The sequence below is a fragment of the Oryzias latipes genome, chromosome 8 (assembly GCF_002234675.1).
Source record: "Oryzias latipes chromosome 8, ASM223467v1".
Classification (NCBI taxonomy): Eukaryota; Metazoa; Chordata; class Actinopteri; order Beloniformes; family Adrianichthyidae; genus Oryzias; species Oryzias latipes.
The window spans coordinates 5603927-5618851 of NC_019866.2; the positions used below are offsets into that span (position 1 = coordinate 5603927).

At 39.0% G+C, this 14925-nt stretch overlaps 1 protein-coding gene across 1 annotated transcript in view; it reads left to right on the forward strand.

Moving 5' to 3' along the window:
- LOC101158526 (rho-related GTP-binding protein RhoN) overlaps positions 1-12484 on the forward strand; it is a 34714-nt gene extending 22230 nt beyond the window's left edge. Inside the window, exons 3-5 of the mRNA XM_004071273.4 lie at positions 3698-3807; positions 8415-8549; positions 11373-12484. Of these exons, the coding sequence (XP_004071321.1) occupies positions 3698-3807; positions 8415-8549; positions 11373-11642 (515 nt within the window). The 3' untranslated portion in view covers positions 11643-12484. The remainder of the gene's footprint in view (positions 1-3697; positions 3808-8414; positions 8550-11372) is intronic.
- Positions 12485-14925: the final 2441 nt, after the last annotated feature.

Consider the following 14925-nt stretch of genomic DNA (forward strand, 5'->3'; position numbering starts at 1 on the left):
AACTACTAGTTTTCAATCAACTCTCTTCTCTCTGGAAACACTTCTCCTCTTTTAGGAAAACCCATGTCCCCCTCCCTTTCCCAACCAGTTACTTTCAAATCATTAAGTCTGTTTTCCACCTCTGTATCCATAAATGCTCCGTTGCTTTTCTTCACCAACCTGAGCTTAGCTCTGACGCTCTGAGATACACATTAAAGCCTAACCTCAGCAGCTACAGCTCCTCATGTGTGACCGCTACCAATCAAAGTTGGCTGTTGAACAATGTGAGCTTTGCTGACTGTTGGCCTTTTGTGTTATAGGTTGCTTTTTTCCCAATCACATTCTGCTGTTTCAGCAGTATAATCTAGACCTATATAGATTTAAAATGAGACTAATAATTCATAATAACATTTTCCTTGATGTAGCTGCTTGCTTCTATCCATTTTGCCCCAAAAATATATCATATAAGAGTAACATTTTGTCAAGAATTTTGTTATTCTGCGCTCCAATATGGCCACATGCATATGACAAGTGTCCTCTGACAAAGGAACATGCTGTTTAAGCAGACGGACATGTTTAACTAACATTTATTTCTAACTGCAGGGGGCAGTAATGTGCACAAGTGGTTATGAAAAATACACAATTTGAGTGAGTAACAGATTGTCAACGATCACTTTTCTCTCACTTTCAGGGACACAAAAGGAACTACGGTATTCTTTATTGTGTAGCCTGTGATGCTGCAGCAAGCGGCCTGTTGCATTGTTCTCTGAGGGGGAGAACAGGTCACCACAGCACAGCTAGCTGAGTGATGGGGGATGCGGGCCGCGTGCAACTATTGTCAGGGTCTCACTCCATCACCAACAAAGGAAACCCAGAGATGCTAAAACACACTGTTGCCCCGTTATGCAGACTCCATTTGCCAAGTCAGACAAAGGCATTCAGCTCTTTAACAGGCTGTTTATTGTGTCAGGTCTGGCATGCAGCACTTATGCACCGAAATTCAAATCAATTAGATTATATGACTTTCAGGAAATAAATGTCACTTTAGAGATGTTAAACATTCCAAAGTGTGCAAACATTTAATGCAATTTAGTCATTTCTGCTGTGGTTTCCCATGTGCCAGAAAAAATGTGAGTTTTTATTGCTATCAAGCACCCAGACGTTTTTACAAGGCTTTTAATGAGAGCAGTAACAGACCAGACGTATAAAACAGTGAACCAAACCTTAGATATCATCAAAATATCAAAAAATGACCCACCAGGTATAAGATGTTAGATAAATAATCTATTGTAGAAGTCTATTAGAGGTCTATCTGAAGTGTTCTGAAAGATATCTGCACATAGATGTCTTCTACACGTCCACTGGTAGCCATCTCATCCTGGAATATTTTTAGATGTCTATTTTTTAAACATTTACTAGATTTAAAATAAAGGCTGCAACATTTAGTTTTGTGATTTTGTTCAAAGAAAACTAGTGATCACAAAAAAACTGAAATCTACCTGGGGTTAAAAGGTCTCTCTTGCATCAAAACAACATTATACCATACATATTCTTTCCAAAAAATGACAATATCATGGAAAAGTATAATTCCTGTCTATATCTTTTTGCACAAACTAAGAAGTATATGGTGATCAATCCAAAGTTTTTTCTGAAATCTTGTTTTCATAAGTTTCATAAGCTGTACCCCCAATTTATGTAAAAATAAACACCTATAATTGAATCTATATTCTATTAAAGTTAAGTTTAAATAGAGTTATGGAAACGAATACACTTAACCATGATATTCAAATTTTTTTTGGAAAGGGTCTGGATTTGCAACTTCATGTGTGAACAGAAACATCATTCAAAAGAATCAGAAGAGCACACCTCAGCTTTTCAACAATCCTACAAATTAAAACCTAACTAAAAATCTCCTAAAATGCTGCAGATAGCGACAATATTGAACAAGTATACTTTGAAGAGTCCCTTTCAAGTGATGCTACTATTAGACAGATTCACCTTTAGCATTGCTGATCTTGTCGTATGCTTCTTTCCAAGTACAGTCCTCCGTCGTACTTGCGAAAGTTTAAAGATTGCTTCCAAAGTACACAAACAACCATTAATGCACCTTCTAAATGATTCGTTATGTTATTTAATTACCTCATGTAATTAACCTTAAGCCTCCTCCAGAAAAATGTTGGCAGATAACGCACGCAAGGCATGATGGGTGCACGACACAAGTAGCTGGTATAAAGCCGTCAGCTAGAGATCTTTTTATATTTTCTATTTTGTTTTGTTTTAATGTAAAGGACTTTGTGTTGTACTTTTATTTGAAAAGTGCTTTATAAATAAAGTTTGATTTGATCAAAACCGCCAGGTGCAATAGGCCTCTATGCATCAGTAGCTGCATTTCCATTACACATATGCGCAAAACTTTTTTTGAAAGTCTAGAAATGTCAAAAAAATAAATAAAAAAAACACCATTTCACACTTACACTGTTTCTGTTAAATTATAATTATGAAATATCACAAAACAACTCATGCAATTAAGTCATTCAAATCCATAGCGACGTATATGAACAAAACTTTGATTTTTACAGCATATACATTCAGATTTCTGCCACAGCAATAGCGTTTTTCATCATCATCTTCCAAAGGAGACGTTGGCGTCTCATTCAGTCCATGGAGCGGCGAGCTCTTTACATGTGGGAGCGGTTACAGATGAAGCGGAAAAATGGTGATTAATGATTTTACAGAGGAGCTGTGCATCCAACAATTCCTAACGACAAACTCAACTTTTGATGAGCTGTGCGACGCTGTGGGATCTCTTGTGGCGCCCGCTGTGCGGTGCCCAAGGCAGCCAGTTCCTACCTAGAAGCGTATTGCCATCCGGTTGTTAGTCATATGACTCATTTAATGTAAAAAAAGTGTTTCCATTGCAGTTTTGGGAAATATGTCCATTTTCATAAGCTCTTAAAAAACCCACCTTCTCCAAACGCAAAACATTTTTTTTGATAAATGGGATTTTTTTTTTAATTGTTGTGTTTCCAGTTGGCAAATTTAATTTCGCAAATCCAATTTGGATAATATTTGTAGCAAACACGCAATTGTAATAGTTAATGGAAACTCGGCTAGTGTCTATTGGTTACATAATACAAATCTATGGCTTTAATCATCCCAATAGGCTTGATTTAGACGTCAAATAGATTTGTCTGTGCCCAGTAGATGTTTTAAACAAAAAAAAACACAAGTCTTTTAGATAGTATTTCTGCTGTTTTTTCACTACGGCTGTGAAGCTATACTTTGCACATGCTCTCCACCCCTCAGTCTACTACATTTCCCTTTTTAGCCCAAGCCTCTTTTGAGTAACCCCTCGACATTCCTCGTGAAGTGCAGTAATAAAGGGAGGTCACAGGTGCGTGGAAACCCCAGAGAAAACGTTACCTAAATATGCATGAATAAATTTGGGGATTAAGACTCATTTGCATCAGCAGAATGCAGTCAAGCTGCAGCATGTCCGAGTGCATGTTATGGAGTCCTCTTTAATGTGCTGTGCGTGCATTTATGACCTCAGGATCAACTTCCAGCGCCGTGCGAACGTGTTTCTAATTGACAGAAGGTTTCGTGGGGTTAGAATGCAGATCCTTGTGGTGTAAAATCTGTCTAAAAACCAAGCCCTTACAGGAATTCCTCAGAAAAACGTCATGACCTCATGCCATATGCTATGTTGTGTCCACAGGTTCGTCTTATTACGACAATGTGAGGCCGCTGGCATACACCGACTCGGATGCAGTTCTCATCTGTTTTGACATCAGCCGCCCAGAGACTCTTGACAGTGTCATAAAAAAGGTCAGTGCTTTTATTACACCCCTTTAACATTTTACATCAGCATTTAATATCTGCTGCCATATGACAAAACACAGCAGAAAACAGCTTTGTGTGTGTGTTTTTTTTTCCTTTTCTGATCAACGTCTCAGATTTCTGTTGCAGCAGCGTTTCACAGCTCAACATTGAAGAAATCAGCTCAGAGGTTAAGGCCTCCCGTTACTTTTTTTCATCAAAATGTCCATAGATACTTGACCCCCATGTCCCTGGGAGAAATAGAAGGTCAGCACGAAGAATGAAAGGAGAGGGTTTGCAGCCGAGTGGGTCTAACTGAAACGCCAGATATGCAAATCAACCCACTTTATCAAAGCAGCTGCGGCAGACCTGGGAAATTACTTTCCTTAAGTTTTACGAATGTAAAATTCAGCCCTTAAGCCCAAATGAGAGCTGTAAAGACAGCTAATTGCTAAGAGGTTATTATATTGGAGTTAAAAAAAAGGTGTATTAGCTGGGTGGGGTTCTTAAATTTTGCCTGTGGTGTGTTTTTACAGTCCGTTTCAGACGGAGTGACCACAAATAAAGTTCTGGAGGTGGATAAAGGCCCATCCTAATGGCTTTGTTTGCATGCATGTGCATCATGTAAAACCACCCTGTGGCTTTTTATATGGTCATGTTGAAGCCATGTGCCTGTCTTTGAACTGCACCCCCCCCCCTGTGGGACAAAAAGGCTGTTCCTCTGACTGGCCTCTTTAGAGGTCTGAAGGTAGATGCTTTTCTCCTGAAGTTTTGGCCCAAGCAAACCTAAAATACTTTTTTTCTACTCACATATACATCTGACAAGCCTCAGTGGCTTCTGTCAACAACGAGTCCTGCTTTAGCTTTTCCCATGAATTTCTTGGAAGGGGGTTGCCATGACCTCTGGCCTCTACTTGTCACCCTGATAATTCCCGAAATTCAGGGGCACACGGAAAACCTGTTGCACAATCGCCCTCCCAAATTAGACTCTTGACCTCCTGAAAGAAGAAGGGCTCGGAGGTTTCTACATGACAGCTGGGGGAGGAGAGAGGGTTAAACAATCAAAGCTTGTGAATGGATGTGATCGGGGATGGGCGCGGAAGGTCAAAGGTTGTGTTAAGTGTGACGGGATGAATGGACACCCGGACTTTCTGCACACTGCATGCGGACAATCCCACAACTGCGTTGCTTTTCGATGGCAGGAGAGAAGCTGTTGGTTCAGCTGAGCTTCCGAAATGACATTTAATACCTCAGGAGAGAAAACTGTTCAACCTTTCCTGAGTGGAACCTGAAACAGCTCAGCGTGTCTGAGTGAATTTCAGATTTTAGAAATACAGTCTCTGAAGCTGTTTTTGTTCTATTTAAGTTTAAGTTTGACTTCTTTTTAATGTTATTTTCTATTCGTTTTAAAGATATACCGACCAAAAAATTAATCAAACATTAGTTGTTAAGGTCCTGTCACAAAGCTACTATGTACAATTTTTTCTAATTGCATTGAAATTGGTCATTGTGAACATATGAGGATGTATCACATATGAATCATCTTAAAAACATGGAAGAAGTACAAGTAAACCACACAAAAAACAACAACACGTAAATCGACGTAAAAGCTAAATCTGGCCCAAAATTTTTGCGTCAATTACCTAATTTAAACTGTGTAATTGTCATTCGACCAAAAATTTTGAACAGCTCAAAACTCAATTCATGTAAAAACCTATGAAACGGTCGATGATGGACATCTGTATACATCGACAAATGACAAAACACTTAAAATACTCAAAAATACAGTTTCACATCACCTTGATTACCTTAATTGAATAGTTTGGTGTGAAAAGTCAAATAACAGAAATTTAAAAAAGCAAATCTACACGTATGTTTGCTTAATTAATAGTTTCTTGTCAAATAAAAAATAGAAGGATTCATTATTTTTAAAACATTAGGAGGATTAGAAGACAAATAGCTGTAAATTGGAATTCTGTTCTAAGGTATAATTATAGATTTTCCCCCTTTTTTTGTGCAGATGATCAGATTAAAAATGTTCTCCTTTCAGATCTTAAGGAAAATGCAGGGGAATCCACTTGTAGCCCCAGACACTCCTCTCCTTTACAATTTGTTGATCCCTGACAGCATTTGTTTTTGGTCTTCTGTCAAATCTACTGTATCTTGATGCCTCAAAACGTATTGGGTTTATTAATTAGGTGCAAAAAAGTCATTTTAGTTTGGATATTGATTATTTTTGAAGATTTTAGAGAGTTGTGTTGCTCCTGATGAGGATTTTGCTTGGTTTGGTTGCAACACAAAGGTCCATTTCCACTTTGTAATCTGGTGAAACCAATTTTAAGTGAATTTCCTCCAAACTGGAGCTTTAATTTGCCTTTCTAGCCATAACACATGCAGTATTCTGTATTAACCTAATCTTTCATAACTCAACCTTGAGCTACATATTTCGTAAATGAAATTCTCTAATAAAAATGTAAACTACTGCTGCAGAGGGTTACCTGAAATAGATATTAATTGTTCTATTTTCTGCATAGCAGACAGCCTCTTGTCGTTTGGATAAAGTCTGACTGCTCCCGTTTGTAAGCTTTGACATTTACATGAGTTTGTGAACAACTGAACACAAGTTTTATTATCATTGATCTGAGAATGCAAATGTCTTCAGACTCCACGAGGTGTCCTTTTAGTTTTATGCTTCAGGGACCAAACAAAAAAAATCTTTTAAACTTTAGCTTCTCACATCCCAAACATTGCATTTTAATTATTATTTGATTTTTGTTTTTGGTGATTTCAATATGTTCTTGTGGCATTTTATGTCTTATATCTAATGTCTGCAGTCATAACATCGAAGACAACTATTAACTGTTTAAACCCAGAAGAACGGCTGTTATCAGTAAAAGAAGAAATACCAACCTTGGACAATCGACAGTTATGGACCCTTTTTATTTTTCCCCTACAGCATTACTTTATTATAAAAAAAAGAAAATAAAAATACAAAAAGAAATATTAAAAAAAGTAAAACAAATGATTAATCACTGATTGAAAATTGTTAAATTGATTGACTTTTGATGATATTACTTCACTTTCTCCAAAACTTGATAAATTGATTCAAAAATCTTTCCTAATGTAGCATAATGTTGCACATGTTTTTAACTTTTGATACTTGATGAAATTTTGTTATGAAAATTCCTGAAACAGTGTTGTCTACTTTACTGATATAGTATTATGTTTTATTCATATGAATGGCTTTTATAAGTAACATAATCTGCATATATTCCAGATGACTGATCTGCATTTGCCATGTTGATTTCTAAAATAGTTATTTTTGACGTAATACTTAAGTAATTCATCTTTGTCATGTGCTTTATCGATATCTTATGATTCTTAATTCAGTCTGATAAAAGCTAGGAACCGGATATTGATAAATCATGTAATAAAATGGTTATAGTATAACTGGGTGGGATTATATAAATTCGCTTCCTTCCACTCCCTTTCAAGCAATATTTATTAAAATGCCTAATTATCCTAAGTTTGATTAGTTACTGTATGAATGTATAACTGATGATTATATTGCTGTTGTGTATTATTTCTACTTAATTGCTTGAAATAAACCATTTAAAAAATAATAATAATAATTTTGTGATGACAGAGGACTTTGATAAAGAAAATTAAGCTTACAGTTGCATTTCAGAGTATTACTTCATTCAAATTGTTGTGACTCAGGAGCAGACGGAAAAAAATCTTTTTGAAAAAGAGCGTATTTGTGTCGTAGAAAATATGCTGGGCGGGCCACAGGCTCCCTGCTCCACGCCACAACGTAAAGGGGATGGGAGACGTGGTTACTCTGCGCCAACGATCCCACCCACAACTCAACATTCACACTGGGCATGTGTCGTGTGTTCTTGAACATGCTGAAAGTGCATTTTTATAACGCGTGTTTAGCATATAGTGGTCACACTGATCGTTGCTGCCTGATACTAGCACGTGGACCTACACTTGAAAGAGACTTGGTGTGAAACGTTGAAATGGTGCAAATCTAGTGAATTTTTTTCCAGGTCTGTCTTTTCACAGCTCTACTCCGATATATGAAGGACTTGGTATTGTAGAATTCCAACCAGGCAGAAACTGCAATTGTTAATTTCTCCTTCGTGATCAATTTTCAAACGTCAGTAACACATCCAGGTCCCTGATTGGTCAAACTTCAACAGCTTTAACTTTCAATGGATACACATTTTGAAGGCGTCTTGCCGAGGGCGGTGTGAACTTAGCTTCAGAGGCAAATATTTACTGAACAATTGTCGCTCTGCAAAAACTATGTCCTAGAAAATGACAGGTTTTTCTTTGTTTTCGGCCAAAAACAGCATAATCATAGTTAAAAGACCACTGGGAACACTTTGGAAATAGATCAAAAGAGGATCGGAGTGAGACTTTAAACACTAACCAGCCTTAAAGTTGGACAAATGTGCATCAAAAAGGCAACATCAACCTCTCAAATCATCTATTCATTTCCTGTCTTACCTGTATTCCACCATTTTAACTCATATCCAGCAGAAGAAACTGTCATAACTGTGATTAAACAAACTGAAGAGCACAATATTGATGAGTTAATGTTTCCACAGTGGCAAGGAGAGACCCAGGAGTTCTGTCCACAAGCCAAAGTGGTGCTGGTAGGCTGTAAACTGGACATGAGGACAGATGTCAACACCCTCAGGGAGCTCTCAAAGCAGCGCCTGATCCCCGTCACTCATGAGCAGGTGAGAACAAGCAGGAGATGGAAATCTAAGGTGAAAGGGATGTCACAGCTACCAAGATCGAGTTTCTTCCCCAGACGCCCTTCCAGATAGGAAATCTGCAAGCTGCCTTGGGAAGAAAGACGGATAAAAAACAATAAACTATGCTGTACGGAATTCAGAAAACAATTCCAGAGATAAGAAGCAATTTCTTTTTCCATCTTGGTTCGGCAGTGACATTGGTTTTATTTTAGCTCCCACTGGAAGGGAGTGTGAGATGAGGCTTGTACAACATAATCAAGTATTGAATGACTAATATAAGGGCTGTGTAAAACTCCCATGGGGTGAGTCTGCAAAGGCTGTGATGGGGGACACGTTAGTTTATTTCGAGAGTCACATTTTGTCTTAAAAGGATTTTTTTAAACAGAAAACTGAAATGTTGATGGAGCGTTTTGATTAGAAGCCGCTGTGACATACAAGCCAAGGAGATGGTCAAATTCTGTAAAACTGTAAATTATTGTAATCTCTCAGCACGCTCTTTTTGCTGCCCTTCTGGACATGCAAAAGGTTAAGAGGCTTTTATAGCTAAAAAAAAAACCCCAAACCTCTATAATAAGAGTTTTTATCCGCTACATCCCTTTAGATCAGCTTCCGGCTGGTTTCTGAAATCCAAAACTGAAAACTATTTAAAAGAGATAAAAGATTGAAAGGTAAGCAACGGATTTGTAACAAAGTTAAGCTTTTGATTTACTTCTTTTAGTCTTTCTTTTGCTGTTTGGCTCCCTGTGAGCCAAATAAACATTTTGTGTGCTCTAATCCAATCGCTTGAGTTGTTATCCTGCTGTTGATCTTAGATTGAATTTAAGCAGAGCTGAAGAGTTGACCACTCCATGAACTCCATTCGTTTCCACACTAATCTGACTGAGATTCCATCAAGCTTCTCTGCTCGTCACCAGCCACTGCCTTCCCCCCAGCTGTCGCCGCCAAATCTAAAGCTGCTGTTCCACCTAATGAGTCTTCATTGCTCCTAAGGTGTGACTAGAAACAGCTGCGATAAAAAAAAACAACAACAACAAGCCGCATCCGCTGGGGATGAAAAGCACTCTCTGTGTTGGACAATATGACGTTTACGGGTCAAAGACTCTGCTGCTTCATGCCTTTCACGGCAAACCCTCATGTGTGAATAACATTGGAGTAACGGAGGGGATGCCACACAAGCTAAAAGTGGGGCTGAGGGATTTAGAAAATAAAATAGTCTTAAATGATCTCAAGCAAGCAGTTTACAGGCCTAATTATCTGAGGATATTTGGCAAGCTGCAGAGCTGGAGGAGTTCTGCTGATTTTCTCTCTGAATGGCTGCATAAAGCGTGTCCGGATCAGCCCATCGGGCTGCTTCTGCACCAACCCCTCTGTTTTGGCTCCAACTGAGAATTCAACATCTGCATTATTCATGCTTCAGATGGAGGAGACATGTATGGATTATTGACTTTTGTGGCTTAGATAAACAACTTTGTGACTTTTGCCTTTCTATAAGTCTGCTCTGATTTTACCCGAAGCAAGGGCGATTTAACGCCGCATAACACCACTAAAAATTAAATAATTACAAATACTTTTTGAAATTGCATTGTTTTAAAGTTTAGCTGTAATTTGCTTTCTTTCTTTTTACCAAGATACCACCAAAAGTTTGAGATACAATCTAAGTTTAGGTCATTAAATATATATATATTTTTATTCTGCTGCTTTCGAACATATTCCAAATTGTCGGAGCCGACATAATGATCACGATTGCTCCAGCTCCATGAGCCCTGCGACAGACTGTCCAGGGTGTACCGGCCTTCACCCAACAGCAGCCAGGAGAGGTACTGTTGGCCGATTTGGTTCAGACGGGTAGCAAATTGCACCAAGTCGTTGAATTTGCATTGCTGCCAGACCCTTGCGACGCACCGGTCGCTCAAATTGTACTGCAGGACCTCAGATTGTGTCTATACCATTGACTTAACATCGAAACTGTCTGAATTGCGTTCAGCGTGAACACTTTAACCCTAACCCGTAATCCTAGATTAAACCCTTCCTCTGGGACAATGCGGCCAAGAAAAAAGTTCAGCACTGGCCACGTATTAAGTGTGAATAGGCATTTTCTTCATGGCATTTAATTTAATTTGCTGTTCAAGTAAATTCAACAATCTGCACGTGCAAGCATCAAATCAGTACTGAGCCACAGCCACGGCTGCTTGCTGGTTTAATGCAGCCTAAATTGTGTGCCCGTGTGCCCCCTATAATGTAATAGAGACTGTCAGTCTGGTTTGTTTGTGGCACCGACACGCACGTGTGGAGGAGATTTTGGAAACATTGGCTTCAGATAAACATGAAATGTGGCTTTTAAAGACATTTAGGTTGAGACTTTGGTTAAAAACTTTATATTTATAATTAAAACATTGAAAACATTTTTATTTAAAAAAGTTGTTGAGTGTAAGAGTTTATGGGAACATTTGTTTTTCTCTTCTTTTAACTTGTTCTGTCCAACAACTGAGCAAACAGATTAGAGCTGAAGGCCTTTTGTGCTGGACAGGTTTTACTATTACTGAGTGTAAATTTGTATAAACCCCTTTTTGTTTTTTATTATTTTCTATTTATGTGTTACATTTAGTGTGTGTGGGGAGGGAGAGGGGAAGAATGTGAAGGGGGGTGGTGGAAGAGAATAAAATCTATATTTAACCAAATGATGTATACATTTAAAAAGTGCCACATGAACTTATAAACAAAATCTTCATGTTACTATTATTTTATTGAATGTTGTGTTAAACTTTCCTTCCTAACTTCTCCTCGTTTGTCGTCCCTATGTTCCAGGGAAGCGCAATAGCCCGGCAGATAGGCGCCGTGGCGTATGTGGAGTGCACCTCCAAGGTTTCCGAGAACAGCGTTCGTGACGTGTTCCACATCACCACTCTGGCGTCAGTGCGCCAGCCGAACAAGCCGCAGCTGAAACGCAGCAGCTCCCGCAAAGGCCTGAAGCGAGGCTCACAGCTCCCCCTGCAACCTCTGCAGAGCCGGACTGAGCAAACGGATCAAGCCCCGGCCATGAGGAAGGACCGGGCCAAGAGCTGCGTGCTCATGTAGAGACCCAGCTTCACACAGTATACATATGTACATACATAAGAACAGAAATATATAGCAGAGGAAGTCTATTTATTATTTGATGTCTTTTTTGGGCTTATTTTTATTTTATTGCACTGATGGAAAGCGGGAACAGAAAAATACTTCACTGTGGAGACAAATGCTCGGATTCTCATCTCTTTTTGTTTGTGCGTGTGCATATTTTATAAGCTGTTTACACATTTGTCTCGTTTTGAAATGATGGCAAATTGGACTAACCCTCCGGACATGTGGGAGCTGTGATAGTGGAAGTGCCGCCTCGTCCCGGGAATTAAAGCGGAATTAATTTCCTGACAGGGGATGGCACGTTGATGGAGAGCGCATAAGAGGAGAGCCATGTTGACGCAGGATGTCTGCAGATGAAACTTGTTTTCAAAGGCAGGGCTGCTCGGCAAACATGAGGACTTTTTTTTAAGCTGCGCTGCCTGAAGTTCCTTCCTGCTGCCATGATTGAGAGGAAAGGATGCACCTACACGGTGAAAAAACATATTGTGATATAATCTGAAAGATGACTCATTTGAAGGTGGAAATGAGATGAAATGTTGCATTAAAACCACAAGTGCTTTTTATTGAAAGAAAATATTACTTTAACATCTAACATCCGCTTCAGTTGTTTAAATTAAGGATTAAAAGTTTCTTTGCTAAAACTAAACTGCAAAATGCCAGGGCTGTTTTGCTGTACTGTCACTTAATTTAAGATTAAAGCAAAAGCCTGACAGCACAGAGAAAAGACGACTTCTCATTGAATTCATTCTGTTTTTAAAGTGTAACATATGACCCTGAAATTAAAGTGTAGATGCAACATTCATGGGTGGATTTCTTCAGATTTGCTTCAGTGTCTTTAAAAAAAGATATGTAAACAGAGCTTTTTACTCAGGTTGATTCTAGACATCATGTTGCAGTGAAACCTGAGCAAAAGTCAGTTAAGATAATTATCAGGAGGCAGGAGATAAACTGAACCGCAGCTGCAGAGCTCTGATATTCTGTTTTTAAATAACTTCAAAATCAATAGAAACTGTAATATGTAATTTAAAAAAAAACAACAAAACAAATTCTTGTGCGTTAAAGGTTTTGTTTTTTCCTCTGTGAAACACTCCACAGGTGACTTTCAGTGCGGACTCAATAAAAAGCTGTTTGATTTGCTCACTGCTGCATCCTGACAGCAGTTAGGAGGAGGTGAGAGTTAACAAGACGGTCGACTGCAAGTCAAATCAGCCCTGCAGCAATGCGCCTGCCAGAGCCGTCTGACATCCTAACTGATGCCTTCAGTGTTGTGGATGGTACCGCTGGCACGGAGCGACCCAACTACCCCTCTACGTCACCCGTAATTGAGATCTCTATGTATACACACTCTCCAGAGCGATAAGAATGGCGAGCAATATTGGAGCTATCTAGCTGTACAGTTTTGAGCCAGATGCCAGCTCAGACGAGGAAAACAAAGACGTACATGGATAGTCCTCAGTCACAAATAAGCGCTTTTTCCAATGACATTTTTACTTCTGATTCCTCATTTAACTAAATAAATATTCAGAAATGCAATTTTAAGCTTAATTTTCTTAAAATATGTCCTCCGTCATGAGAAAAATGTCACAAGAACACCAAAAACACAATTTTCCTTCAATGAAAAACTTAATTTTTCATCTTTGACACTTTTATTTTTAATTTTAGGCAGTTTAGAGAATTATTTTTTAAATTGGGCAACAGAAGATGTTTCGTAATTTTTACCTAATTGTCACAATGATAGTTTGTGGTAAAAGTACATCCATCTTGTGACTGAGACTGGATTTGGAAAGTGTGACTTTTGATAATCTGTTTTCTCCGAACATACAGTTAGATGTTAGTGGATAAACAAGTGGACACGTTTTATTCCACTATGGAAGAGCAGCTTTCTAAGCTTTAATCAGTCAGTCAGAAACAGTTAGAGCTGATGAGGCCATTCAGAGAACATTTTCAGAACATTTCCAGTTTCTCAGAGGAAGCGAAACTTTGGAGAAACTTGATCAGGAAGAATTTGTCTGTCCATCCATCATCTGAACCCACTAATTCCCTTAAGGGGTCGAGGTTGCTGGTGGAGCCAACCCAGCTACTGTTGGGTGAAAGCAGGGTACACTCTGAAAAGATCACCAGTCCGTTGTAGAGCCGCTTACTCATGCACAAACCTACTATGGCAATTTTAGAGACACCAATAAACCTTTAAAGCATGTTTTTGGACACAGCCAGGATTTGAACCAGGGCGGTAAATAGCAGTAATGCTAATTACCGCACCACTGTGCAACCCACAAGGAAGAATCCAGAACAATAAACCTCCTCCATCACAGTTCTGTCAAAATTACAACAGGCAAGTATGAGTCTAAAAAGCATATAAATTACTTTACTTTGCAAAACTTAGCTCCTTACTTTTGGTCTAAATTTGATAAGAAGTAAGTGGCAAACACCTGCTATACCCTTACAGTGCAGACCAACACACTGAAGGAATTGTCTCATGATGCCAATGTGTGTTGAACAGTGAGGTCCACTCACTGATAAAGCATTCATCCAAACATTGCTATGAATGTGTTGAGCTGTCAAAACAAATACCAATCAGCTTTGTCAGTTCAATCAGATGGGCATCAGACTTTATCTCCAACCTCTCACAGGCAGGATTATTAGTGCTGCTTGTCTTGCCTCCATTTCAGCAATCTAATCAGCCATTTGCCCTTTAACGCTGAGACAGCAAGAGGATTAGAGGTACCTTCGTGGCTTCACTCTTTGATTCTGTATTCTTGATTCCCCACCCTTGTGCTCTGCTATTCCGAGCAGCTCCGACAAGCACAGAGAGCCCAGTCATCTTCTGACGGAGAGAGCTAGGGCTGACGTCAGCCAAGCAGGAAACGAACAATTGTGGATGTTGCTGTATAATTGCTGCAATTTCCAGACGGGGCTACGTTCTTAGAAATGACAGAAAGGGAGAGATGGAACAACGGAGACAGTGGAGGGTTGAAGGAGGGCAAGAGAGTCAGAGCGAGGCAGCACTTCCAGTTGACAAAAGGCTAGAAAGCAGAGCCACAAATTGCATAAAGTCATGAGAGGATTTGTAATGAGAAGCAGTATGTGACCAAGCTGAACTCACACACAAAAAATACACAGTCTATGAAGAATGCTGGAAGTCCACATTCATGGTGTGTATTCACCATTAATGGATTTTTAAGAGTCTGACTTTAGACCTTATTTCTATACTTTCATGCTTTTCAGAGACAAACTGACCTCT